The sequence below is a fragment of the Dipodomys spectabilis genome, unplaced genomic scaffold (genome assembly GCF_019054845.1).
Source record: "Dipodomys spectabilis isolate Male_0828 unplaced genomic scaffold, ASM1905484v1 ptg000175l, whole genome shotgun sequence".
In the NCBI taxonomy this organism is placed as follows: Eukaryota; Metazoa; Chordata; class Mammalia; order Rodentia; family Heteromyidae; genus Dipodomys; species Dipodomys spectabilis.
Window position 1 is genome coordinate 6692024 of NW_024870852.1, and position 25290 is coordinate 6717313.

General features: G+C 49.5%; 1 protein-coding gene across 1 annotated transcript; it reads left to right on the forward strand.

Annotated features, from left to right (window-relative positions):
• The first annotated feature begins 5327 nt into the window (after positions 1-5327).
• On the forward strand, positions 5328-25194 carry Adra1d (adrenoceptor alpha 1D). The gene is made up of 2 exons (XM_042694667.1): positions 5328-6664; positions 24588-25194. The coding sequence occupies exons 1-2, from the start codon at positions 5539-5541 to the stop codon at positions 25187-25189; spliced, it is 1728 nt and encodes a 575-aa protein (XP_042550601.1). The 5' UTR covers positions 5328-5538; the 3' UTR covers positions 25190-25194.
• The last annotated feature ends 96 nt before the right edge of the window (positions 25195-25290 follow it).

Sequence of the window (25290 nt, forward strand, 5' to 3'; positions counted from 1 at the left end):
ATCCCTTCACCCAGTCCCCTTGTTGATCATAAAATGCATATGGGGGAAAATGACACAATAAAGGGGAACAGAAAAGCTCAGATCATGAGTCAGTAAAGGTTATGGTCAGGGCAGAGCCAGTGTTAGGGTCAGCCCATCGGAAAGCCAGGGCTAGAGATCAGTTTGCTGCTGAAAAGAATGTTCATGTTCTTCACAGGGACTGATCCCATGGCAGTGGCAGCTTTCCAAGTATTTGTAATGACATGCACAAATCTACACACTTTCAGCTCAGTGTTCAGCTCCTCACTGCTATTCTGGGGTGAAAAGGTCCTGGAAGAATTCCTCAAGAACTAGATTTTCTTTGAAGATTTCATGGAAAGGAATTTCTGGAACCCAGATGTCAATCCTAGAGAAAACTTTGGTTCATCACAATAAGGCAAATACTTCTTATTAACATTTTCTGCCATTTGCATGGGAGCCCTCCAAAATGGCAAGGATTGCTTTGTTCAATATCATATTCCCAGTTCCCAGAACAATTCCTGGCATATATTGGGTACTGTATTGCTTCCTATGAGTGAGAAAAGATGGGTGATATTTTACTGGGGTCTTGACCTTGACCTTGGTAGATGTCTGTCACAATGACTTTCTCCATCAACCATGTCTCCCACTCAGCATCCTGACTCTGCCAGTTCAAAGCAATCTGTATCATCTTCACAAGGGATTAGATAGAATACCTCAATCCCCTCACCACTTTTTGGAAGGTTCCTTCAAGTCTGCTCTTTAGCAAAGTCCAAGTGTTTTAGTCTAGACGCTAATGTCTCAGTTGTGAGTGAATCATTTCTTTCTCTTTACTGTCAATCTAAAAGTGTCTCATAATGGAGAAAAATAAATAAATGCAGGTGCTTAGTCTTCCATCTTAAACTGGGAGCCATACCACAAAATCACAGAAAACCCAAGAGCCAGAAGGGTATCCAAAGGTCCTCGTCCAGCAGTTTGCCCACAAGAGTCTTCTCAAAGTGCCACGAGGACCAAAAGAAACTTGAGAAGGATACGCAGAGGATCAGCCTTTGAGTTTTGCCTGAATCCAGCCAGAGTTTCTCCACACATGTATCTTTATTCATATCAGTTCCTGTGAAGACTTCAATCAAGAGTCCCCATGCTGATCTCTGTTCAGGTCCAGTACCATTGGACAACTGGGCCCAGAGACTTGCATACAGTGAGGGACTGCAGAGCATAAACTGTATTTACTTCCCATGTAAGAGTTCCTACCAAGAATGCTGACCATGCCTGCCAAAGACTTAGCAATAATAGAGAGAGTTCAGTGGATAATGGTTGTTGGGGGAGGGGAAGGGAGAATTTCATGGCACATCACAATTGAGGCCACCACTGGTCTTACTCACTCTTTATCCTCTATCTGTGTCAAATATTTCAGCCAAGTATATAAACCCAAGTGTGAGCATGCTTCATCTGGAGACACAGATGGATCACACAGGTAGCAGTTTCAGAAAGCCCTCCAATCTATCTACTAAGAAAGATGATCACACTTTGACCGGCCAAGTCAAGTAAGGAATGATGGAGAATGGAGGACACTTCTTGATGAAAGATGAATTTAAAAATTGTTGTTGTTTTGTTTATTTGTGGTACTGAGCCCCAAACCCAGGGCCTTGCACCTTAGGCAAGCACTCTACCAACTGAGCAACATTCTCTCATCTCTAAGTGCATTTTTACTTTCCCCTAAAATCCGGTTCCTCTTAGAGGCTTTTGATGATTAGAGGGGGACAGATTGGTGGGGGACAGATGGAAATGCCTTGGGCATGTGCCTAAGAGACTGAGTTCCTAGACCCTTTGAATCAGAGAGGAAAAGTTCTAGCTATTTGGAGAGAGCACATCCTTCTGAACAGTGTCTGTTCACGTATGAGAGTCTAGCACACCATTGCCTGAGAGCATCATTCAGGTGCTAAAGCCTCTGACTCATCCTCATTTATTCATAGTCCAAATAAATCCCATGGTCACATGTAGTCCAGTCTCAGAGCAGCGTTCATCTTAAAGAAACAACAACCACATGATGCTTTCTAGCGTCATCTCCCAAACTAATTACCAACTGCCATCACCCCAATAACAGAGTAGAAATAGAAGAGTCCATCCCCACGGGGAAAAATATGCTAGGGACTTAAAGAACCAGTGATTCATCAAAGAAAAAATGGGGGAGAGGGGACCCTGGAGCTTTAACTCAAGCCTGGGTGCTGTCCCTGAGCTTCTTTTTTTTTTTTTTTTTTTTTTTGGTCCGGTCGTGGGGCCTGAACTCTGGGTCTGGGCGCTGTCCCTCAGCTCTTCAGCTCAAGGCGAGCGCTCTACCACTTGAGCCACAGTACCACTTCTGGCTTTTTTCTTTTTGCTTATGTGGTGCTGAGGAATCGAACCTATGGCCTCATGCATGCAAGGCAAGTGCTCTACCACTGAGCCACCTTCTCAGCCCCATCCCTGAGCTTCTTTTGCTCAACGCTAGTTCTCTACCACTGGAGCCACAGTGCCACTTCCCACCTTTTTTGGTAATTTATTGGAGATAAGCATCACACCGCTCTTCTGCCTGGGCTGGCTTCGACCCACAATCATCAGATCCCAGCCTCCTGAGTAGCTAGTATTATAGGAATGAGCCACCAGCACCCAGCTCAAAGAAATATTTTGAAAGAGCCAAATGATCCTATTTAGAAAGAGTCACATGACAGACTTGGGAGGGAATACAAATGAAAACTAGAGTGAGGAATGATCCAGACCTGATATCAGGTACAGGTTACAGGGAGACGAAATGGGCTCACAAAGGTATGTAGGCAAAAATAACCGACAGACTTTGAAAATTGACTAGATTTGGGGTAGAGTGTTAAAGGAAGAAGTTGGATTTCCACCTGTAGTGACCACCTGGATGGTCACTTCTATTTTTACCTGGGAATGGAGAAAGTAAAGGACTTGAATGTCCAAGAAGAGGAGTTCAATTTAGAACACAATTTAAGGCATCTATGAAGCATTCAAGCAAAGCTGTGGATGTGGACTATGTGTTTGGGGTGATAATGAGCTTTATCCTATCCCCTCCACTGGTAAGGTCTTCTTTCAGAGACAGACAGCAACTCTTCTCTTTGCCACTGCTGGCAGCACAGTTTCCTGGGTTTGAACATCTGTCAAGCTGGTACAGGAAACTAACAGATGATCTCCCAACTCTCACTCTTCTATGTTCCTTCTCCATGAGTTCTAGAACTTCAAGGCTTCTCTGGCAGACCTGAGGACTATCTAGGCCTGAAATTGTACTTCTTCCAGGCATAGCATCTCCCTGCCTTGCTAGCAAAGACAGCACCAGCCAGTTTCTGTTGACTCTCTAGACGGAGTCAGGCAGAGATCTTTATGTCACATCAGCCAAGCCATCCCTGAGCACCCCAGCCCTAGGTAGGCTTAACTATGATGCTTATTCCTAGTCTTCTTTGCAAACTGGCCACAGCCATTATCAAATGGACTCCACTTAATACCCCTGACTCACATTCTAGTCATGGACACTGGGCCTGGCATCCAACATCCCCAAATGAAGAATTCCCTGACTGCCCTGAGTTCCCTGTCCTATCTGCTCAGAAAGGAAGCCCAAACCTAGGATTCTGATTTTGGGCAGCTGCCTGCAAATATTTACAAGACATATTAAATTCATTTTGATGCACTAAGTCCACAGAGACAGGTAATAAATATATGGAAGATATAGTGGGGAAGTTGTAGCCATTGAAAAGCTGTGTCTAAGGTATCATTCTAACAGCCATGGTTTCTTGAAAGAGAAAGGTTCAACACTGCTTAACATTTTCTCCTTTTATCTCCCCCAAAGCAGCTTCTTGTTTAGGACACACAAACATCCTGCTCCTGGGGCCATCCACAGCCAGTAGACACAGAAGCCAGGGCCTCCTCCCTCCTCCCAGACATGGTTATAAACAGGACCTTAGCTCCCTGCCGTGACTCATCCTGCACCTAAGCAGTGACACTGTGCTTCCTGCAGTCCCTCTTTCCTCCATCACTCGGTCACTCGGATGTCCAGCATAGTGGCTGCAACAGTAATTTTTTATGTTGGCTAAGTAACTGGTCTACTGCCTCTGCTTACTAGTCCTGTTGTGTGTGGGAGAAGTCTCTTATGGATTCCTCCTCCTGTGTGTGTCCTTGCTTCATACCAGAGGACACTCCCCTCTGCCCTCTGTCCTCCCTTCCCTGCCAAGCCCCCTGCTCAGCTAAGAAATACAGGAGACACTGCCCTTAAAACAGGTTAATTCGCCTAAGCCCCAAACTATGAGATAGGCACTACTCTTACTCCTCATTTCAGAGACCCAACAGCCAATAAGGGTGGAGCCTGGGTATTTGGAGCCAGACTTCTTTCTCTCCTCCCTTCCTGCCAAGTGACCTTTCCCACCCTCCAGCACTTAAGTCCTCCCTCCCCAGAATCAGACTGAGTATTTAGAGTAGCAATAAGATGATTTATTCTGACATCTGATATGGAGTAGAGTAACAGTGCAAAAGTTGGTATTTTGTAGATCGTTGTGTTGTGGACAGAGTTCTAGGGCTGGATCCACCACACAGCCTGGTTTCTGAGCTTGGACTCCGCTTCAGACCAGGAATAGGCTTCAGATCCCTTCATGGGGCTCCCTCCACCCCATCTCACTGGGTGGAGGAGGTGGAGACCCTGCCCGGGGCCAGTGACCTGAGAGAATGGAGATGTGTCAAACCCACCCAGGCAATCTCCTGGAGGCGAACGGCTGCTGCTCTGCATCCTCCAGACCGCAGTCCACAGCTCTCCATCTCGGGCGCCTGCTGCTCTCTGGCGGCGAGAGCCGGGAACCCTGGGACCCTGGAATCGCACCTTCTAAACTCTGCGCACCCAAGGGCAACCCAGAGAGGGACCTGAGGGCCGGAGAGGGGGCGGGAGGAAGAGGGATGCAGCTGAGGGCAGAGGGGGAGGAGACCAGGAGAGGAGCCGGAGGGAGCACGAAGGAGACAGCGGGGGGCACAGGGTGAGCGTTGGCCGTCCGCAACCAGGAGGTAAAAAGGTGGCCAAAGTGGGGTCGGTGCGCGCGCGCTCCCGTCCCTGCCGCACACCCGCTCGCCTTGGGTTCAAGCGCCCCTTCTCCCGGGGATTGTGGCACCCCCTTTCCTGGGAGCCCGCCGCCCCCTCCTCCCTCCCCGCGCTGCCCCTCCTCCGTCCCGCCCCCCGCGCAGAGTTGAGAGCGCCGCAGTGGCCGCCGCCTGCACCGCCAGGTCCCGGAGCCGCCGCTTTGCCGGCTCGCCTGGCCACCCAGCTCAGAAAGCCGTGTGCAACCGCCGGCCCCGGCTCTTCGGTTCCCCGCTCCCCCGGAGGCTGGCCTTTGGGGGCTACCCCCCACATACACCCCGAGCGTTGCAAGTCCGCTCTCTCCGCGTCACAGGAACTTGGGCAGGACCCCCCCCAGGGGACCCCAAGCTCTGCGGCTATGCCCGCTGGCCCGTTTCTTGCCAGTCGGTCCTCCAGCATCCCAGCCCGACCCCCGACGGCTACGACGTGTTGAGATGACTTTCCGCGACCTCCTGAGCATCACTTTCGAGGGACCCCGCCCGGACAGCGGCGCCGCGGGCGGCAGCGCGGGCGGCAGCGCGGGCGGCGCGGGCGGCGCGGGCGGCTCGGAGGGCCCGGCGGTGGGCGGCGTGCCGGGGACCACGGGAGGCGGCAGCAGCAGCAGCGTGGTGGGTTCGGGCAGCGGTGAGGACAACCAGAGCTCGGCTGCGGAGCCCGGGGGCGCGGGCCCGGGGGGCGAAGTGAATGGCACGGCGGCCGTCGGGGGGCTGGTGGTGAGTGCGCAGGGCGTGGGTGTGGGCGTGTTTCTGGCAGCTTTTATCCTCACGGCGGTGGCGGGCAACCTGCTCGTCATCCTGTCGGTGGCCTGCAACCGCCACCTGCAGACGGTCACCAACTATTTCATCGTGAACCTGGCGGTGGCCGATCTCCTGCTGAGCGCCACCGTGCTGCCCTTCTCGGCCACCATGGAGGTACTGGGCTTCTGGGCCTTTGGCAGGGCTTTCTGCGACGTGTGGGCCGCGGTGGATGTGCTGTGCTGCACAGCCTCCATCCTCAGCCTCTGCACCATCTCCGTGGACCGCTACGTGGGTGTGCGCCACTCGCTCAAGTACCCGGCCATCATGACCGAGCGCAAGGCGGCCGCCATCCTGGCGCTGCTCTGGGTGGTGGCCCTGGTGGTGTCGGTGGGGCCGCTGCTGGGCTGGAAGGAGCCAGTGCCCCCCGATGAGCGCTTCTGTGGCATCACGGAGGAGGCTGGCTACGCTGTCTTCTCCTCCGTGTGCTCCTTCTACTTGCCCATGGCCGTCATCGTGGTCATGTACTGCCGCGTGTACGTGGTGGCGCGCAGCACCACGCGCAGCCTGGAGGCGGGGGTCAAGCGCGAGCGGGGCAAGGCCTCCGAGGTGGTGCTGCGCATCCACTGTCGTGGCGCCTCAGCCACGGGCACCTCCTCCGATGGGGTACCTGGGACTCGGAGCACCAAGGGCCACACCTTCCGCAGCTCGCTCTCCGTGCGCCTGCTCAAGTTCTCCCGCGAGAAGAAGGCGGCCAAGACGCTGGCTATCGTCGTGGGTGTCTTCGTGCTCTGCTGGTTCCCCTTCTTCTTCGTCCTGCCCCTGGGTGAGTGACCACACACATACACACGCACACGCACACACACACACACACACCCTGGACCATCCTCAGGAAGGGAAGCTTACGGCTATGCCTTTCCAGCAGACTTAGATTAGCCTCCACCTGACCATGCAAGGTGAATGTAGCAATCTTACTTTGCAGAAGGAAAATGAAAGGCCCATGGGGACTTACAAGTTTTGTTTGTTACAGGGTTCCAACTTTTTAGTCTTCTGTTACAAACCCTGGTTTTTGTGCCCACACCCTGACTATAAATTCTGTGGAAATCTGGGCAAATATCTGCATACAGTGTGTGGTCAGCAGTGTATGTGACCCCTACTTATACCACCCCCAGAAGCAGGTGCACAGAGTGCGTGGGCCCACACATATTCATTCATTCGTGGGCAGCAACCCCTGGCTAGTCAATTGGTACCTCGGCTAGAACAGAAGACCGCTGCTTTTTCCAGTGTTCTGCCAGCTGGCCTTAGCTGGTGATCTCACTTCTGAAATCTCCTCTTAAAGGGGCTGGAGGAAAGGTGGGGGTGAGAAGGAAAGGCAAATTATCAAATGAGTGGTTGACATTGTTAATCATCTATACATCTACTGTATCCTCTAGCTCTGCGTGGGAACTTTCCTATTTCTGGCACAAGTTGCCTACAGTCTTGGGAGGTAGGCAGCTGTTCTCAAGGGCTTCCTCCCACCTCTTGTGGCCTCTCTTGGAAGCCCTGGAGCAAGGCCTGGGGCTGGACCAGCATAGGGGGTGAAGGGGACTTTGTCTCTGGGGATATTTGCCCTAAGTCACTTTGCCCTTGGATGCAACTCAGAAGGCCAGTGTAGGGCCTCCCCTGCCTCCCCCCACCCCACCTCCACCTGGCTCCTTGGACCTTGTGAGGCTGAGTCAGGGAAGAAACAATGACCTCCCTCCTGCTCCCTCTCCATACAGCAGCCACAGTGCCCTTTATACATTATAAATTAGAGGTGTCCATCTCCTACTGCCCTGGGAACAAAATCCAAATTCTACCATAGCCTAAAGACAGGGGCCTTCAAATCTGTTATTATTTAAACCAAAATGTGTCAGTGTGCGTAGCTACACTAGAGCCAGGCAGGTAGCATGGCAACCTCAGATATGTGCCCCCCACCCCCCCGAAACAGCCCACACTTTCCCTCTCTGCCCTGTCCCTGTTCTCTGTTCCTTGACAAGCCCAGGCCTTTGCACTTTCTCTTCCCTATCTAAATTGCCCTTAATCCCTCAATTTTCCATCCTTTAGATCTCTGGCAAAATGTCCTTTCTTCTTCTTGGAGTTATGAGCCTCCATTGTGTCCTCCCTATTTTCTCCCCTAGATTTTCTTCACTAGATCATTCATTGTAATTACAACTGGGAGTGTCACTTGGATTGGTGTTTGAATCCCCCACTGGCCCTGAAGCTCTCTGATTGCAGGGCCTCCTCAACCTCCTTGTTACTAAATCCATAACACTTAGCATAGTGCTGGCATATGAGATGCAATCAAACACCAGAGTGAGGGTCCAGGCTCTGATGACAGCCAGCCTGGGTTCAAATCCTAGTTGTGCTTCTTACTTGCTATGTAACTTCAAGCAAATACTTTCACCTCTTTGTGCCTATGTTTCTGTGTCCATAAATAGAGGTGATGGTGAAGGTGGCAATACTGTCACACAGGGTTGTTGTGAGATCCAGGGAGTTACTGTATAGAAATAAAATGGTGGCACATGAGAGTACTGTAAACACTGTGCCCAAGCTCAGGCTCGGGAATGAATGAACGCCACTACTTGGTAATCACCCAGCCAATCAATTCCCCAGCCAGCTGTGGGATGGGGCAAGTAATTTTCTGAAAACAACATACTTAGAAGAAGAGACAAAAAGCAATGAGAAAGTAGGAGGAAGTGGTATGTGTCCCCCCCTTTAGATACCCACTTTTCACCAGGATTTTGCTCTCTCAGCTTTCTCCCACACTCTTGCACTAGCCTTCCACACCTGTGCTCTGTTTGTAGGACTTCATTGACCCCCTATGCCCTGGGGCATATAAACTCCCACAGGGAATGCTCAGTCTGTCTATAAAATGCCATCTCCCTTTTTATTTTTTTTCTTTTAACTTCTTTTAAAATTCTTACTTACAGACTAATGGGGAAAAAATAATATAACAAGCACTCGTGAACTCATAATTGCTCGTATTGGACAGATGTTAACGTTCTGCCATATTTGCCTTAGATCCCTTCCTCTTGTTCCTTTCAAGGAACTAGAGCACAGCTGCTCCTCAATGCCCTCCTCCCTCCTTCCTCTTTCTCCCCCTGCCTCCCCAGCAGTAAATCTGGCATTTATCACCTCCCCAGATTCGATTCCACTCTCACCACAAACATCTGTATTCATATCAAAGTATAGCATTGCTTCACATAATGCTTATAGCAACAGCATTTGCCATACATATCGCTGTTCATTTTGCCTTTTCCATCCAACATGATGTCCTTGAGATATATCCAGTGTTGGGCCATTTAGCCATCTTATATCTTGAGAGTGTCCCATGGTGGCTTGAGTGTTTTCTTTTTTCTTTTCTTTTCTGTTACAACCAACAGTGCAAAAGGCTACTACTGTTTTGGGAGGTCCAGGTCACTTGTCTCCATCTTCCAGAACAACATCCCTAAATGTCCATAGCCTTTGCCCCTTGCTGGCATGCCCTGCTGTTTCTCAGTCCTAACATCTCTGCTATTCCTTACACTTGCCATAGGGGCCCTTAAAGACACTGAATATCTTGCACCATGCAGGAATTCCAGTGATGTAGGCATATGTAAAGTTATCAAACCAGACATTCAAGATGAATGCACCAGAGTCCAGGGATGCTGGTAGAGCAGAACTGAGTGAACTTGGCAATAATGAACGAACAGGACAGAGGCCAAGCAGGGAAACAGAATATTCCAATCTTCCCCATGAGTCTTGGAGGGCAAACAGGAGAGCAGAGGCTGCTTTGAGAACAGGGTTGGCCTAGAAGGCGTGGAGGAGGGAAAGTGGGCAGGAGGTCCTGGCAGCCCCACCCCCACCCCAAACCTGAGAATCCAGGAAGATGCCTTTGAAGGAACCAGGAATATTCTGTGCAACAATCCTTCGTGGGGAGTGTTGGCATATCTTGGCCCAGTGATGCCAGGTATATGGTAGGGAATGGAGGCCTCTGTGAGGAACTTGGATACAGAGGTTAAGCATGGAATAGATTTGCTAGGCCCTGGTGGCTCACACCTGTAATCCTACCTACTCATGAAGCTGAGATCTGAGGAGAGCTAGCCTAAGCAGGAAAATCCGTGAGATTCTCATCTCCAATTAACCACCAGGAAACTGGAAGTGGAGCTGGGGCTCAATGTGGTAGAGCACTACTAGCCTTGAGCACAAAAGCTCAAGGACAACACTCAGGCCCTGAGTTCAAGCCCTACCACTGACAAAGAAAAAAAGAATGGGAGAGCTTTATAGGAGCATTGGGTACAGTCTCCCCAGAAAGAGAGTAGAGGGAGGAGAGAGGGCTAAGGTGGAGCCTTCAGAGCACTTGTCTGGAAAGACTGAGAGGAAGTAGAGAAGGAGGCACTGGGGGAAGAGGGTGTCACGTGCACAGGTGGCCCCCTCCCCTCCCAGCTGCAGGTGACCACATCAGACATAGCAAATACCAGAGATGGAGGCTTTGGGAAGGGGCAGTGCATAGCTTACCACACTGCAGACCATGAAATGAAGGCACCCAGCAGAACCATCACCTGGGGGGCTGCCAAGCTGACCACCATGCCCTCACTCTCCCCTCCACATCAAAGCCAAGTGGAAGCAATAGCATTGCACAGACTGTGGATGATGAGCAGCAGGGATAGCAGGAGTCCTAGGGAAAGAAAGGCCTTAAGACTAGAGATGTATTGCCATGGTAGACAATGGACTATGCCTATAAAACCCTGAAAGGCTGTCCAGGTCAGAGAGTCTGTAATCCCTGCATTTAGGAGGCTGTAGCAAAAGGATTGTGAATTAAAGTCAACCTAGATTACATAGTTTTAAAAAAACTGGAAATTCTATTGGACAACACAACCAATGGATGTCCTGCGATGAAAAGGGTCCCAGGGGACACAGGCGTCAAGTACTTAAAGCCTAAAGAGGGGCCAAAGGGACTGAGACCATTCCCTACATTTCTGGATGCCTGATTTTCCCCAAGGGGAGCAACTAGAGGACATGTGTTCCCAGAGGCAGGCAGAGGGTCACTAATAGGAACCTTAGATGTCACTTGTGTGACACAATGATTCTAGGGAGCAAATGGTGGGGGATGTTGATGCCAGAGCTACTGGTGGACACCTGAATCAGCCTTTGCCCTGAGAGTTCCCCCACCCCTGCAGCCCAGTCTTCCCTGCTAATACTCAGCTGAGCCTCTACTCCATGCACAGTGACCACACAGCCCTGTTTGCCCAGGACAGTCCCACTTTGAGCCTGGTGACCAATGTGACTATGAGTAAGTGCTCCCCTTTCATTGCCAAAGGCGTTCCAGTAGAGTATAGAGACACCAATCTGTGGAGGAGGGGTTCTTGGCAGGCCTGCTTAGGACAGACACGTGCCCCTGGCTTCAGCAAGCTGGCAGGGGGCTGGGTGCCATGGAAAATCACAGGAAGCTGTATAAATGATCCCTGCTTACCGGAAGCCTAGAACCTGATGTCTGCAGCAGCCCAAATCTGCAGTGGGTATGGGAGAGAGAGAGACAGCAGTAGAGCTGCTACTGGGACACCCTGAAAGACACCCCCTATATACACACACAGGATAGGGCACAGCCCGTGTGGGGCTGCAGCACTTGGAGAGATGGGCAGGCTGGAAGTATGCTCAATGAATGCTGCTGCTCCTGGGACACTTGGTGCCTGAGTCCACTCACCTCCAGAGATCTGGGCCAGCTGCTGGGTACAGACAACCAGGTCACTTTCCCTGCATGCCAGAGAGAAACAGAAGGGACAGGGAACCCCTGCTCCTGCTGAGCACCCATCTGCAGCAAGGCATCCTTTCTCTGCAGGACCTTCCAGAGGCCACATTTCACCTTGGTGTGCTCATGGCAGCAGCATCTTGCTACGTGTGGTTTTAAACTGCATGGCAAGTGCCCAGTCAGGCCTAGCGGTGAACTCTGAGACCACATACACACACACACACACCATACACCAGCCCTACCCTTTGCCATGCCTGATAACCACAGTAACTATTGGCATATTCCCCAGGCTCCTCTTTCACTGGGCAGATCACTAAACATCCCTGGCCTCTGCAACCTTGTTTTATTTTTCGGTACTAGGAATGAAACCCAGGACCTTATTGGGCTAGACCAGTGCTCTACCACCAAGGTACAAGCACAGCTCCCATCACTGGCCTTTGAATGCCATTACCCAAGGTAGCCCCAAAGACTCAGAACCAGAGTCCCTTCCTAATGCACCTCAAGGTATTCAAGCTGTCCTAGAAGTCTCTGGACAATCCATTCGATGTGCTTGCTGTGACTCTGTTATAGCTATGAATGACCCATATTTGCCACCCCTCTCCCCCATCTCTATCTCTCATTGTCAGTCTGCCTCTGTGATACAGCACATCATCATGACCACCCAGATAGTTCAGTGTCTACATGCCCCCCACAAACAGTGTACATACATCCCCTACCTGCACTGCCCTTGTCGATATTTACTACATATCACAAACTGTGAGAACAAAGAGCACTTTCTATGTAAGCACAGAAGATTAGCCATGTTGTTGAGGTGCCCTGGTTTGAGAGAGCTGTAATGTGCAGTCTACAGAAAGATGAGTCAAGAAATGAGACCAGAGTCATTCACGGGAGGATGGGGGGGAAAAGAAAATTGTATATTCATGGACTGGACTATTGCATGGCAAGGAAAAATAACAAACCACCAATACACACCATGTGCATGAATTTCGCAGATATTCTACTGGGAAGAATAAGCCAGATTGGAAAATTTTAATGTATATACCATATAGTTCTTTGTACGCAAAGTTCAAAAATAGACAAAAACAGAAAAAAGACAATAAAAATCAGGATAGCGGGTTCTGGTGGGTGGGGGTACCAACTGGAAGTGGGTGCTAGAACCTTCTGTGGAGCTGAGGGTGTTCCATATCTTGCTCTGGGCAGAAATTACATGATGTGTGCAAATGTAAAGTCCTCAAGCTGTGCACTTCAGATAAACATGACTGGATTTGCTTTACTTAGAGCAACAGAGGAGGCAGGAGGGAGGCTGGGAAATGTGCTGAGAACCTGGTGTCTAGAATGGAAGTGATGCATTGTTGATGAGGTAAGAAGGGTGACTGAGGCAGATGTGTTTTAGTTGTCCCAGTGCCAGAGGGACTTAACTGCACAGAGATACTCAGATTCTGCTAGAGTCTGCAGAAGCAGAAGATGTGGGCATGCTCTCTGGCAGTTCTCAAGAATGCATGATTGTCTTCTGGTCCAAAAGCCTGCAGACAACCTGGCATTAAGTCTCTTGCCTGTATTGCACACAGCACATCATAGGTGCTCACTGCAGAGAAAGGCAGTGAGGAAACACGGCCTCTTTACATCCTGCCATTTCAACAACCCATTTAAGCAAGAAACAGCCCTTTATTTTACCTCTCATTTCTTTTTATCATAGTACTATAGTATTTTATCATTTATTTACCCACACTTAATGTGAGACCTACCAGCTTTGCAAAATTTTAAAGGTGTGTATGATGTTGTTAACTATGGGGACAACATTCTAGAGATATGTACAGCATATCTCTAGATATGTTACTGAACTGCACAATTGTTTCCCATTGAGGAACTAAGTGGCCACCATTCTATTGTCCATTTTGGATATTTTGCATAAGTGGAGTCATGCAGTATTTGGTTTGTGAAATGGCTGATTTTATTCCGTGTTACATCCTTCTGTTTTCCCTACTAGTGGTGGGTTGGAGGGTGACCCTCTGTTTATGTGACCCCAGAACAATTATTTAAATATAACATCTAACTTCTATCAAATGACTATTATGAATAACCATGGGGCCATGGTTCTTTGTGGGAGGGTGACAACTTTTTCATCATGAAGCATTTCAAACACATGCATAGAGAGACTAGCATAATGAGTTCCCATGGACCTATCGCTGGCCCATCTTTGACAAAAAGGCTCACTTTCATTCATCCCAACCTTCACTCCTGTTCCCACCACTGGAGATTACTTGAGGAAAATTCCAGATACTCTATTACTTTGTCAGCAAAAATTTTAGTACGCATTCTAAAAGATCAGATTTTTTTAAAGCTACAATCCACTGTAACACATTAAAATAATTGAATAATATCATCAAACATTGACTTAGTATTGAAAGGTAGCCAACTGCTTTATAAACTTTTAGTTAGCTTGACTCAGGATTCAAAAGCAGATGCATACATTACATGCAATCCATTTACCTACTAGAGTTTCTTTCATTGATAAATACTCCTTTATTTAAAAAAAAAAGATTACTTATCTCCAGGAGCATCCCACAGTCTAGAGTTTTCATCCCCACAGCGCCATTTAACACAGCCTTCTCCTAGAGCCTGTACTTCCTCTAACTTTGATAAGACTCAGAGAGGTGTTTGAATAAGCATTCTCTATTGTGAAGTGACTTCTCAGCCTTTCACCTGCTTACTTTACTACTTTTTTTTTTTGGTCGGTAGCGAGTAGGTGGTGCTTGAACTCAAGGCTTGGGTGTTGTCCCTGAGCAATTTTGCTCAAGGTAGTGCTCTGCCACTTTGAGCCACAGCCCTACTTCCAGTTTTCTGGTGGTAAATTGCAGACAAGAGTCTCATGGATGTTCCTGCCCAGGCTGGCTTTGAACCGTGATCCTCAGCCTCCTGAGTAGCTAGGATTATAGGCATGATCCTGCACGTGGCTTTAGAAACTTACTGACCATAGCCTAGACATATAATTGGAGCTTGAAGTGATGATTTTCTAATCCTGCCCTTCCTCTTCCTCCTCTTCCTCCTCCTCATCCTCTTCCTCCTCCTCATCCTCTTCCTCCTCCTCCTTCTCCTCTTCCTCCTCCTCCTGTTTTTCATTAGAATTCTGAAATGAACTCACCACTATTTGGTTGGAATCATGTCTACTCGAAAGGCAGGAGAAATGGCTCAGTGTTCATCTAGAACAGAAATCACTTCTGTAGCATCTTTTCTGAGGCTGACCAGTGAAGTTGTTTTAATACCATGATACTATCATGAGTTTGAGACATGTTTGCTATTCTAACACCTTACTGACATCACCATTTTTGGCTTGCCACTGGGCAGTCTTTCAAGTTGGCTCTGAGACCTCTGGCATAATCCAGAGAATCTTGAGCATTTCCTTGCTTTCTGGTGTGATGGGACATCTCAGGCTCCACTTGTAGCCTTTTTTCTACCCTGGATCTGAAATTAGCCATTTCACTAAAATGTCTGGTCTAGTCTGGTCTAAAATGCTCTGGAAAATGGCAGGTAAGTAAACACACTCTGAACTCTCAGTTGGCTGTTAATATTGAGTTGGTCACTGGTCCAATGGGAAAGCTAGGAAATCGATTTTTTTTTTTTTTAAGAAAAATACACCCATGATGGGAGTGGACTTTTGTCCTTGGTAACAGATTCCTCCTTCCCCTGTCATCTGCCAACCCTACTGAGATGTTTGTCCCAGGCAGTGACTCTTTGATCACTCTGCCTCATTCATTAAGGATCTGAGTATTTGGAGTCACATGATTTATCTCCCACTTTCATCCCTGGCCTGGTGATCAGTGAAGCTGACGCATGCAGATACCTTGACCTCCAAACTGCATGGCTCTCCTCTTCCTCCTCCTTCTCCTCCTCCCAGGGCCATGCCAGAGCTCACACACCTACCTTGATTTTCCTTCCCCCAGGACCTCAATGCATCTCTGCACCTGTGTCCATCTTCTGTCATTCCTCAGCTGCCGTTATACTGGCTCATTGATCGAAGCCTTCACCTTGTTGTGGCTGATCACCCACACCTCCCTTCCAAGGTCAGCTAGTCCTATGACCCATTACTTCAGCCTCTATCAGCCTAGCCATATTTAACTCTCTCTCTCTCTCTCTCTCTCTCTCTCTCTCTCTCTCTCTCTCTCTCTCTCTCTCTCTCTCTCTCTCTCTCTTCCTGCTTCTGTGAGCCCTAAACTCTGAATTGAACCATTCCTTCATAAGGGTTCCCAGGGGTATGCTGTGTTTAACAGTCAGCTCCAGGATGGAGCTGGTTTGCAGTAACTGCCCATTTCCATGGTGTAAACACTCCTACCATGCTCAGCTTCAGGCTATCAGGAAAGCATCTACCAGCTTGAAAACTGAATGATCAACTTCCACGAGCCAATGTACACCTGAGTCTAGCTAAGCATTTACTAAAGAAGAATCACACTTTCCGTCAGTCCTCTGCCTAGGGGCAACCCTCAGGGTCTCCCCTAGAAGTCCTGGTGATTCCCTATCAGTTCTGACTTTCTCCAAGCTCTTTCTTTTCAAGGGGTTCTCCCTGCCCCTCCCTCCTCCCACCCACTGTCTACCTCTCCTTTGCCCATATGCACAGCAAATAGACGTGTTTAGAACTTCTGTTTGTTTTTTCTTGGACAGAGTATACGTAAAGATGATTCTCCCCTCAACCTCGTGTCCTCTTTACCCTCGCCCTCTCCTTACCTTCTCATTCTTACCCTTCTCCCCTTTCATCTACAGTAGACCCTGGGTACCCAGGCATATATAGTTCTCTACTCCTTGAGCCTGTCACTCACCCTGTCTTCCCCATGTGGGCAGATGACATCTCTGTGCATCCTCTGAGCTCCAGGCCAGAAGCCTGAACATCAGCCACGTTCCGGCTTCCTCACGCAAGCCAGTCACGCCCACCTTCTGACCATCTCTTCAGGCTGTTTCATCTTGCCATTCCCATCATCCCACCTTAACCATTAATCAGTGAGCATGTACTACGTGCCTAGCACTGTTCATTCATCTAACAGAAATTTAGCCTCCTAAGAGTCCTGTGAGGTAGCTGCAATCAAATCCACTACACAAATGAGAAAACTGATACAGGAAAGTTGAGTAACACAATTCCTCCCCTTCCCCTTTTTCACTACCCCTAATCCTCACCCCCTCCCCTCCCATCTCACAAGTGTCAAAAATTGGAACTCAAACACTTTGGTCCCAGAGTCCTGGTGACTTCTTGCCTGAGTCAGGACTAGACTGAGGCTAGGGTTAAGGGTCAATCAGCAGCCATGTTTTTAATTTTAAATCTCATCTAGGATTCAGCCCCTGCACACATTCTCAGGCTAGGGACCTTACTCTCTCCTGCCCTGATCTTATTCTTTTTCTGAGCACTGTCGCAGGACATGACAACTTCCTGCATGGCCTGATACTCTTAGGGATCCCAGTAAACCCCCAGAGACACTCAGTCTGTGTCACAAAAGTCCCATCTCCAGCCTACATGAGCACTGCTCTACTGTTAGTCCTATGGGTGAGATGAAGATTTGCCTTTCCTCTTGGTGGAAAGGAGGGACACAGGAGAACAGGGACCTGGCAGTGTCCAGGAAACTCAATGCTGGCCCAAACACAATGGCCATTGCCCAAGGCCCTCTCTCTCTGGGACAAAAGTGCTACTCTATGTCAATGTGACTGAAGGCTAAGCAGTGCCTTCCTCAATTGGGGTCCTGCTTAGCCAAACAGGAGGGACATGAGGCAGAACTGCAGTCCTGGCCACTGTGTTGTAAAACCACAGATTAAGACCAGGAAAGATCAATGAAGATATGACAACAAAGGGAATGAAGGAATTAAAGAGAGAAGGGAGAGCTGGAGGCGTGGCTCCAGCATCTGTATCTTCAAGTACAAAGCCCTTACTGCAAATCCCAAATAAGTTGAGAGGAAAGGGTGTACCAGCCCTTCAGGACTTGAGCTTATGGTCTCTCTCCCCAACTTGCCTATAGGCAGCCTCTGAGTTCCAGGAGCTGCCCCTCCCTACACACTCCTGCAGCTGCATGAGGATGTCCAAGGCCAGGCCACAAGACCTCTGCCAGCCCTAGGAAGCTTAAGAATCCTGAGGACACACTTCTGGCTGATTATTGATCCATCTCAAGCAAGAGGACACAGTCCGGCACCCCTTGCCATAGAAAACTAGCAGTGCAAGGAATCCAAGAGATTAGGCTTTCTCCCTCCGACTCCATAGTGCCCTCCATGCCCCTCTCTAGCCACGTGAGATCCGTAAAGTGTCCTTAACTCTTCTCCCCTCCCCTTCTTGTTCACACCCACCTTGACATCTTAGCTACCCTTCCAATTTGTCAAGTACCTCAGGACCCTTGCTGATGCCTGTGCTCCTGTCTGGAATGTTTTATCTTCCAGGGAGCCATGGCCAACTCCTTACAGGGGACTCAGGTCTCAGTTCAAGTGTGCTTTCTTTGAGAGGGTCATCTGACACTTTCTAATGTCACAGTGAAGTCTACAAGGGGGCTGAGAGCCAGCTTCTCTTGGGAAGGGGTTTCCAGCTCCAGGGTCAGAGCCCCTAAGTGAACAGCTAGAGAACTAGAGGATGGTGCGGGGGGACGGGGAGAGGGGGGAGTTTAGGAATGGAATTCTTTCTCTCCTAACCTCATTGGTGGGACTATCTCTGAGCATTGGAAGAATAAAGTCTTTATCCTTATCTTTCAATCAGACGGGTTGGCAAACTGGGGAGAGAAGTCATTCGTGAGGGGCAGAGAGGAAGGGCTGGGGTGAGCCTGTTTATTTCATGGTCGCCTACAAGTTATGTGTAAGGCTGGCTGTGAATTCTGATGGTCTGCCAAGAACAAGTTCCCTTTTGGTGATGCCAAAAGAGGTCGTTAATCACAGTTTGCCCTCAGCTTCAGAGGGCCTTTGCGGGGCCAGTCAGAGTAGGGCATGGAGAAGGCAGTAGGGTGAGGTCTCTGTGGCCTCCGCCCTCTTCATGGCACAGGAGATGGGATAAATCACCCAGGAGAAGGAGAAAGGGCAGGCCGAGGCTGGAAGAGCTGGAGCCCTGGCTCCAGCTGTGATCAGAGCCCCTAAATATGCTCAGGGAAAGGTTGAATGGCTTCCCCTTTGCGATCTGACTAGATGCACATCCAGAGACATGCAGGTGTGGGAATAGAGAAGAGGAGGACTGGGAGGCTGACAAGCAGGAACGTATGTCAGCCTATCAGAGAAGGAGGCAGAAAGCAGAAGGGCTCCAATGTGCTTTCAGAAAGTCAAAATGCAGATGAGGAAGAACAGAGGGTGGGAAGTTGCAGTGGACTGTGGACAACGTGTTTTAAGTGAAGAACTGAAATGCTTAGGCTTATTTGCAAGGAAGCCCCCAGGTGTGGTATGGAAAACAGGCCAATGTGGGCTGCTAGATAGACACTGCAGGTTGACAAAGATGGTAACTTAAGCCAAGGTAGTAACAAAGAGGTGTGGTTATTAGAGGAGCTCAGGGGTCAACAGGAGTTGGTGATGGTTGAAGATCAGGGTATGATAAAAAGAGCAGAGGCCATGAGTGTGTCAAGCACCCACCATGTACCAAGATAAACCGGAAGCTGACAAGTAGTGCTTTTGGCCCTTAGAAGTGAGTGTGGTGTGTTATAGGTGGGAGTCAATCACATAGGACTCTCCTGGGTCCAGAGGGGATGATGGAAGGAAGACTTCCTGGAGGTGGTGCTCTGGAGCTGTCACATGACCTTCTGGAGGAAGATGACCATGTGCAAAAGCCCAGAAGCAACCCTGAGGAGCCCTGGCTGCCCATCTACCAAGAAAGTGGCCTTGGCCTTGGCCTCCATGTGCTCACTGAGGTTTTTCTATTGTTATAGTCCATTTTTGTTGCTGTACAAAATGATGCTAGCTACCCTACAAAGAAAAAGAGGTTGATTTGGCTCTAGTCTGGTGGCTAGAAACTCCAAACAGTATGATGTCCAGGTTTGCAAGGTCCCCTGGCAGCATCACAATATGGAGGTAGTGATTTGTGTAGAAGGACCAAGTGTAGAGTAGCCTCAACTTATAACAACTGACTTCTCAGAGGAACAGTTTCAGAAACACAAACCCTGAACCACTCCCACCAGACATCATTACTCTATCCACAAAGGTAGAAATGGTGACCTAATTATCGTCCACTAGACCCCACCTCTTTAAAAAATCCATAACCCACCTGGGCAGCAGTGACTCACACCTCTAATCCTAGCTACTCAGGAGGCTGAGATCTGAGGATCACAGTTAAAGACAGCCTGGGAAAGAAAGTCTATGAGACTCTTATCTCCAATTAACCAGAATAAAAGCCAGAAATGGAGCTCTATGGCTCAAGTGGTAGAGCACCATCTTTAAGTGAGAAAATATATAGGCCCAGAGTTCAAGCCCCAGGACTGGCACCAAAAGAAAAAAAGGGGGAAAAAATCATAACCTCAACACCACGAGGATCAAATTTCTAGCGCATGGATCTCTGGGGGAACAAATTATCCAAAACATGGCACCTGTGTCGGAGCTGGCAGCTGTAACTCAGATCAACTCACAGAGGAAAAGCTGATGTTTGTTTATTGATGTCCCTAGGGCAAGACAGCTTTACAAGGGTAGTGCTGTGAGCAGTCTTGGGACAGTTCCCCATTCCTGATACCTGTGGCCTGCCATGGGGAGAGAAACATCCCTTTAGCCCCCAGATAGCCTTACAAAGGTTCTGGACTACTGAGTGTACTGAAAGGAGGCTTTGGAGGAGCAAGGCAGGGTGTAAAAGGAGGTGGAGGTGGAGGCTGGGCAGAGGCAGTATGAGCCTCTGGCATGCCATCCGCAGGGAGAGAAGTCTCTAGGGAGCTGCTGCGTGTGGCATCTGGAGCCCAAGGCACAAACATCTTTTCTGCACACAGTGGGCAGAGAGCAGAGAAGACAGCATGGCAGAGGCTGTCAGTGCCCACTCATGTCCCCTGACCTTCAGAGCATGTGGACCCACTTCCACCTAAGTGCCTGCCTGTGTCACTTTGCCCGGGACCTTGCTCTTTGTGGTCCTCTCATGTAGCAAGCAGGAAATGAGAGAGTGGGGGAAATGAACCCCCAGAGGAAGCAGCAACCTAGTGACTGATGGGAATGGGTGTATAAAAACCCCAACTCCTGGGGCTGGGAAGGTGGCTCAGTGGTTGAGCGCTTGCCTTGCATGCTCGGGGCCCTGGGTTCGATTCCTCAGCACCACATAAGCAAAAAGAAAAAAGCCAGAAGGGGTGCTGTGGCTCAAGTGGTAGAGTGCTAGCCTTGAGCTGAAGAGCTGAGGGACAGCGCCCAGGCCCAGAGTTCAGGCCCCACGACCGGACCCAAAAAAAAACCAACTCTTCCCCCCTATTGCTGGGATAACTCTGAGGTTCCTATTCTACATAGTCACTCAGAGCCCCTCACCCCTGTTAAATCCCCTGTCTACATCTATAGTTAATTTGATAGTGCATCTCCTACTGTCTCTTTCCCTTTGTCTTTTCCCACCCACTCTAGATGGTTCACTTATTACCTCCCCCCCACCACCCAATTAATAAATTGCATTTGAGTCCTTGTCCCAGAGTCCTCTGGGAAAACCCAAAGTAAGACAAATGCTTAACAGGATACAGCAGGGGGCAGGGAGAATTTGGAGGCTGGAAAGCTGTGTTTGAATTCCATGTAAGGATTTCCCAGTTCATGGCAGGCTTCTCATGGGGCAGTGGAGCAAAAATTAGAATATTGGGTCTTGTGTTTACAAGGCTGTACTATAAAATGCCATGTTGCCCACCAAGTCTGAAGCAAAACCCTGCTAGCAACAGTGCCCTTTGGCCAGCCTTGCACTCAACCACTGGAAAGCATAGTCTACTGATTTGTCATTCTGTGCTAAATATAAAAGTATCGTAGCCTGAGTCAGAAAGTTATTTTCAGCACTCACCCTGCCTGTGTAGCCATTGAGGGATGCTGATTTGAGGGCTGCCTTCCTGGATTCTGGGGTCCACTGGGGTGACCCCCACATTCCAGGAACTGCCCAACTTCTGTCTCAGGGAAATTCAGCCTCTGTATGTATCTTCAGTCACACGCCCCCACCCCAAACCTACCACATCTCAGCTACTGTTTCTGACCTCTCTCTAAATTAGAAAAAAAGTTCCCTCCCAGGCCTGTGGGAAAAGGAAAAAAAGGAAGAGGTGAATAGACACCAAGTTCTGGGTTGTTTCTTGTCCATGTTTAGTGCCTATATGTAGAATCTGAAATGCTTCTTGAATATTAAGCAAGTTCTCTATCCAGCAGGAAACTACATCCCCTAGCTCAACCCTAATATTGATTAGAGCTGGCTAAGAGGTGGGTCTAGAAATTTTTGACTCTTTACAAAATTCCATCCAGAAAAAGTATTTTTGTCTCTAATTCACAGAAAAGGAAAGAGAGATTTTAGGTGATCAAATAGTTTGCTATGGAAGGCTGTGTGGTCAAGACTCCAAAATCTCAGGCTGTGTGGTGTCATGTGACCCTATTCTTCCTCCATCAGGTCTCAGAACCAGGATCTGCTTCTACATAGCGGGAGGTGGCTGCATGCAAGAATCTTCAGGCCAAAGAGAGGGGCATGGTGCTTCTGCCTGTTCAGTAGACACCCCTATTCATATCTGAAGGGGAGCATGGGATAGAGAAGTTTCCATCATTTATCAACAATGACCAGTCCTGGATTTCTTGGTCTCAGAGACAGCTGCAGCCCATGTCCAGGATGGAACTTCTGGACCCCCTTACTGCTGCAAGGACAAGGCAGATGAGACATCTGGATTGTGTCTTTAAACTTGGCTCAGGTGGTAGAGTGCAAGGCTTCAGCAGAAAAACTAAGCTAGAGCTCAAGGCCCTAAGTTCAAGCTTAGTATCACACAGAAGGAAGGAAGGAAGGAAGGAAGGAAGGAAGGAAGGAAGGAAGGAAGGAAGGAAGGAAGGAAGGAAGGAAGGAAGGAAGGAAGGGAGGGAGGGAGGGAGGGAGGGAGGGAGGGAAGGAAGGAGGGAGGGAGGGAAAGGAAGAAGCTCACACCTGTAATCCTAGCTACTCAGGAGGCTGAGATCTGAGGATCATGGTTCAAAGCCAGCCCAGGCAGAAAAGCCTATGAGACTCTTATCTCCAATTAACCACCAGAAAACCAGAAGTGGCTCTGTGGCTCAAGTGGTAAAGAACTCACCTTGAGCTGAAGAGCTGAGGGATAGCACTCAGGCCCAGAGTTCAAGCACCAGGACAAGAAAGAAAAAGAAAGAAAGAAAAAGAAAGGAAAGAAAGAAAGAAAGAAAGAAAGAAAGAAAGAAAGAAAGAAAGAAAGAAAGAAAGAAAGAAAGAAAGAAAGAAAGAAAGAAAGAGGAAAGAAAGAGAAAAGAAAGAAAGGAGAGGGAGGGAGGGAGGGAAAGAAAGAGAGGGAGGGAGGGAGAGAAAGAAAGAAAGAGAAAGAAAAAGAAAGAAAGAAAGGAAGGAAGGAAGGAGGAAACTAGGAACTCTTTTTTCAGAGACAAGCTTCCTTCTGGTCCTTGATGAGCATGCAGAGGAGAGGTTTAAGGGTCCTCCTGGCACAGCTCTCAAGTCCTTGTGTCACCATCCCACCTGCCTAGTACTCTGCTGCAGAACCATTCCTGAAGTGCTCCCTGACCACTTCCACAGGTGTGTCCCTCTGTCCCGCAGCCTGAGAGCCACATGCATTGTTTGTCCAGACTTCCTCTAGGCCCTGTCCCTCACCTGCTAAAAATATATATGGGTTCTAACTGCCCACCAAAAAAAAGCTGAACTTCCCATCATTTAAGACCCTCCATCATCTGTCCCAAATGAAGTTTTCTGAGTTTATCCTATAGAATATGTCCCTCCCACCTGTAATGCCCCTGCCCCTCCCCCACTCCATCCCATACTTTAAATCCTCAGAGATACCTGGAAGCTGTCCCAGCCTCAGCCCCTCTCCTACACACACACACACTACCATGGCCCACCTGCTTTTCAGTAATGTTTACATTGCTATCTAGATAGCATGTGCCATGTTTCATGGCCCCTCAGGAAAGACAGCCCAGTATGGTGGCTGGCATAGGGCCAGCCTTGGTCAACTCTGTGTGTGTGTGTGTGTTCGCACACACGTGTGCATGTGCACACGCTACTAGGATTAGAATGCAGATCCTTTAGCTTTCTTGCTCAAGGCTGCTGCTCTACCGCGAGGTACAGTCCACTTCGAGCTTTTTGGTAGTTAATTAGAGATAAAAAGTCTCACAGTCTTTCCTGCTCTGCACTGGCTACAAAACTACAATCCTCAGTTCTCAGCCTCCTGAGTATCTAGGACTACACTGGCGCCTGACTCTTGGTCAACTCTTAATTCTAGGGTTCCTACCCCCATTTTGTGCTAGGGATTGCTAAGGCATTTGGTGATGTCTATGCATTCTTTTCCAAAGAGATGCTATTGCAAGCATAAAACCAGCACACACACACACACATTCTAAATAAAAAAGTTGTCAAAATATTTTTGCATGAAATATGTGACTTAATAAGAAATGTGTTTTCACATCAAGGCATTAAACAAGCTCTCCTGGAGCATCCTACTGACTATGAGTTCCAACCGCGGGGAATAAACATAAAGGATATTTCGAAACAGACCACAGTAACCCAACGTGATAGGAAGGCATGATGGGCAGGAAGCGCTGGTGTTGCACCGGCTTCGATCCACACAAACAGCAATCTGTCGTGCCTTTGTCCTCTGGTTTGTCGCTTATGCTCCGTGCAGGAAATAATCGATTTCAGGTAGAGAGGAGTTAACATGAATTCCCAACCCCCATCCAAGTTCGTGGAGCTCCTGATTTATATCAGGGATCCCTTCGGGGGAGATTCTCTGGAGAATTCCTAACCCATGACTCAGCCTGAGCTAGTGGGGAGTAGGGAAGCCCCCCCCCACACACACCGCTTTCTGCCCCGACCTCCTCCACCACCTCTCCCCCAGCACCTAACCAGCCTGGGTCTCTGTTCCATTCCCCACAGGCTCCCTATTCCCGCAGCTGAAGCCATCAGAGGGCGTCTTCAAGGTTATCTTCTGGCTTGGCTACTTCAACAGCTGCGTGAACCCGCTCATCTACCCCTGCTCCAGCCGCGAGTTCAAGCGCGCCTTCCTGCGCCTTCTGCGTTGCCAGTGCCGCCGGCGTCGCCGCCGCCGCCCGCTCTGGCGCGTCTACGGCCACCACTGGCGGGCCTCGACCAGCGGCCCCCACCCCGATGGCGTTCCCAGTCCGGGCGCCGCGCTCCCCGGGGCTCCCCAGGCCCTCCCCGCTCCCCCGGCTTCCGGCTCCCCAGGGGCGCACGTGGTTCCAGCTCCCGTTTCCGCCCGTCGAAAAGCTCCCAGCGCCTTCCGCGAGTGGAGGCTGCTCGGGCCCCTGCGGAGACCCACCACCCAGCTGCGCGCCAAGGTCTCCAGCCTGTCGCACAAGATCCGTGCCGGGGGCGCGCAGCGCGCAGAGCCCACGGGCGCCCTGCGCTCCGAGGTGGAGGCCGTGTCCCTCGGCGTTCCCCAAGAGCTGGTCGAGGGCGCCACCTGCCCGGCCTACGACTTGACCGACTACAGCAACCTCCGGGAGACCGACATTTAAGGACTCCCGAGCCTGACTGGGGAAGGGGGAGAGAGGGGGGAAGGGGGGAAACCCGTGTGGATTGGGAACTGGGAAACAGACCAAGGTGGCCGCTCAGTGGC

Excerpts from the sequence above, each read along its gene's own strand:
- Adra1d (XM_042694667.1), top strand. The coding sequence starts at position 5,539 with ATGACTTTCCGCGACCTCCTGAGCATCACTTTCGAGGGACCCCGCCCG. Across the intron at positions 6,665-24,587 it reads CTTCTTCGTCCTGCCCCTGG|GCTCCCTATTCCCGCAGCTG; the intron begins GTGAGTGACCAC and ends CATTCCCCACAG.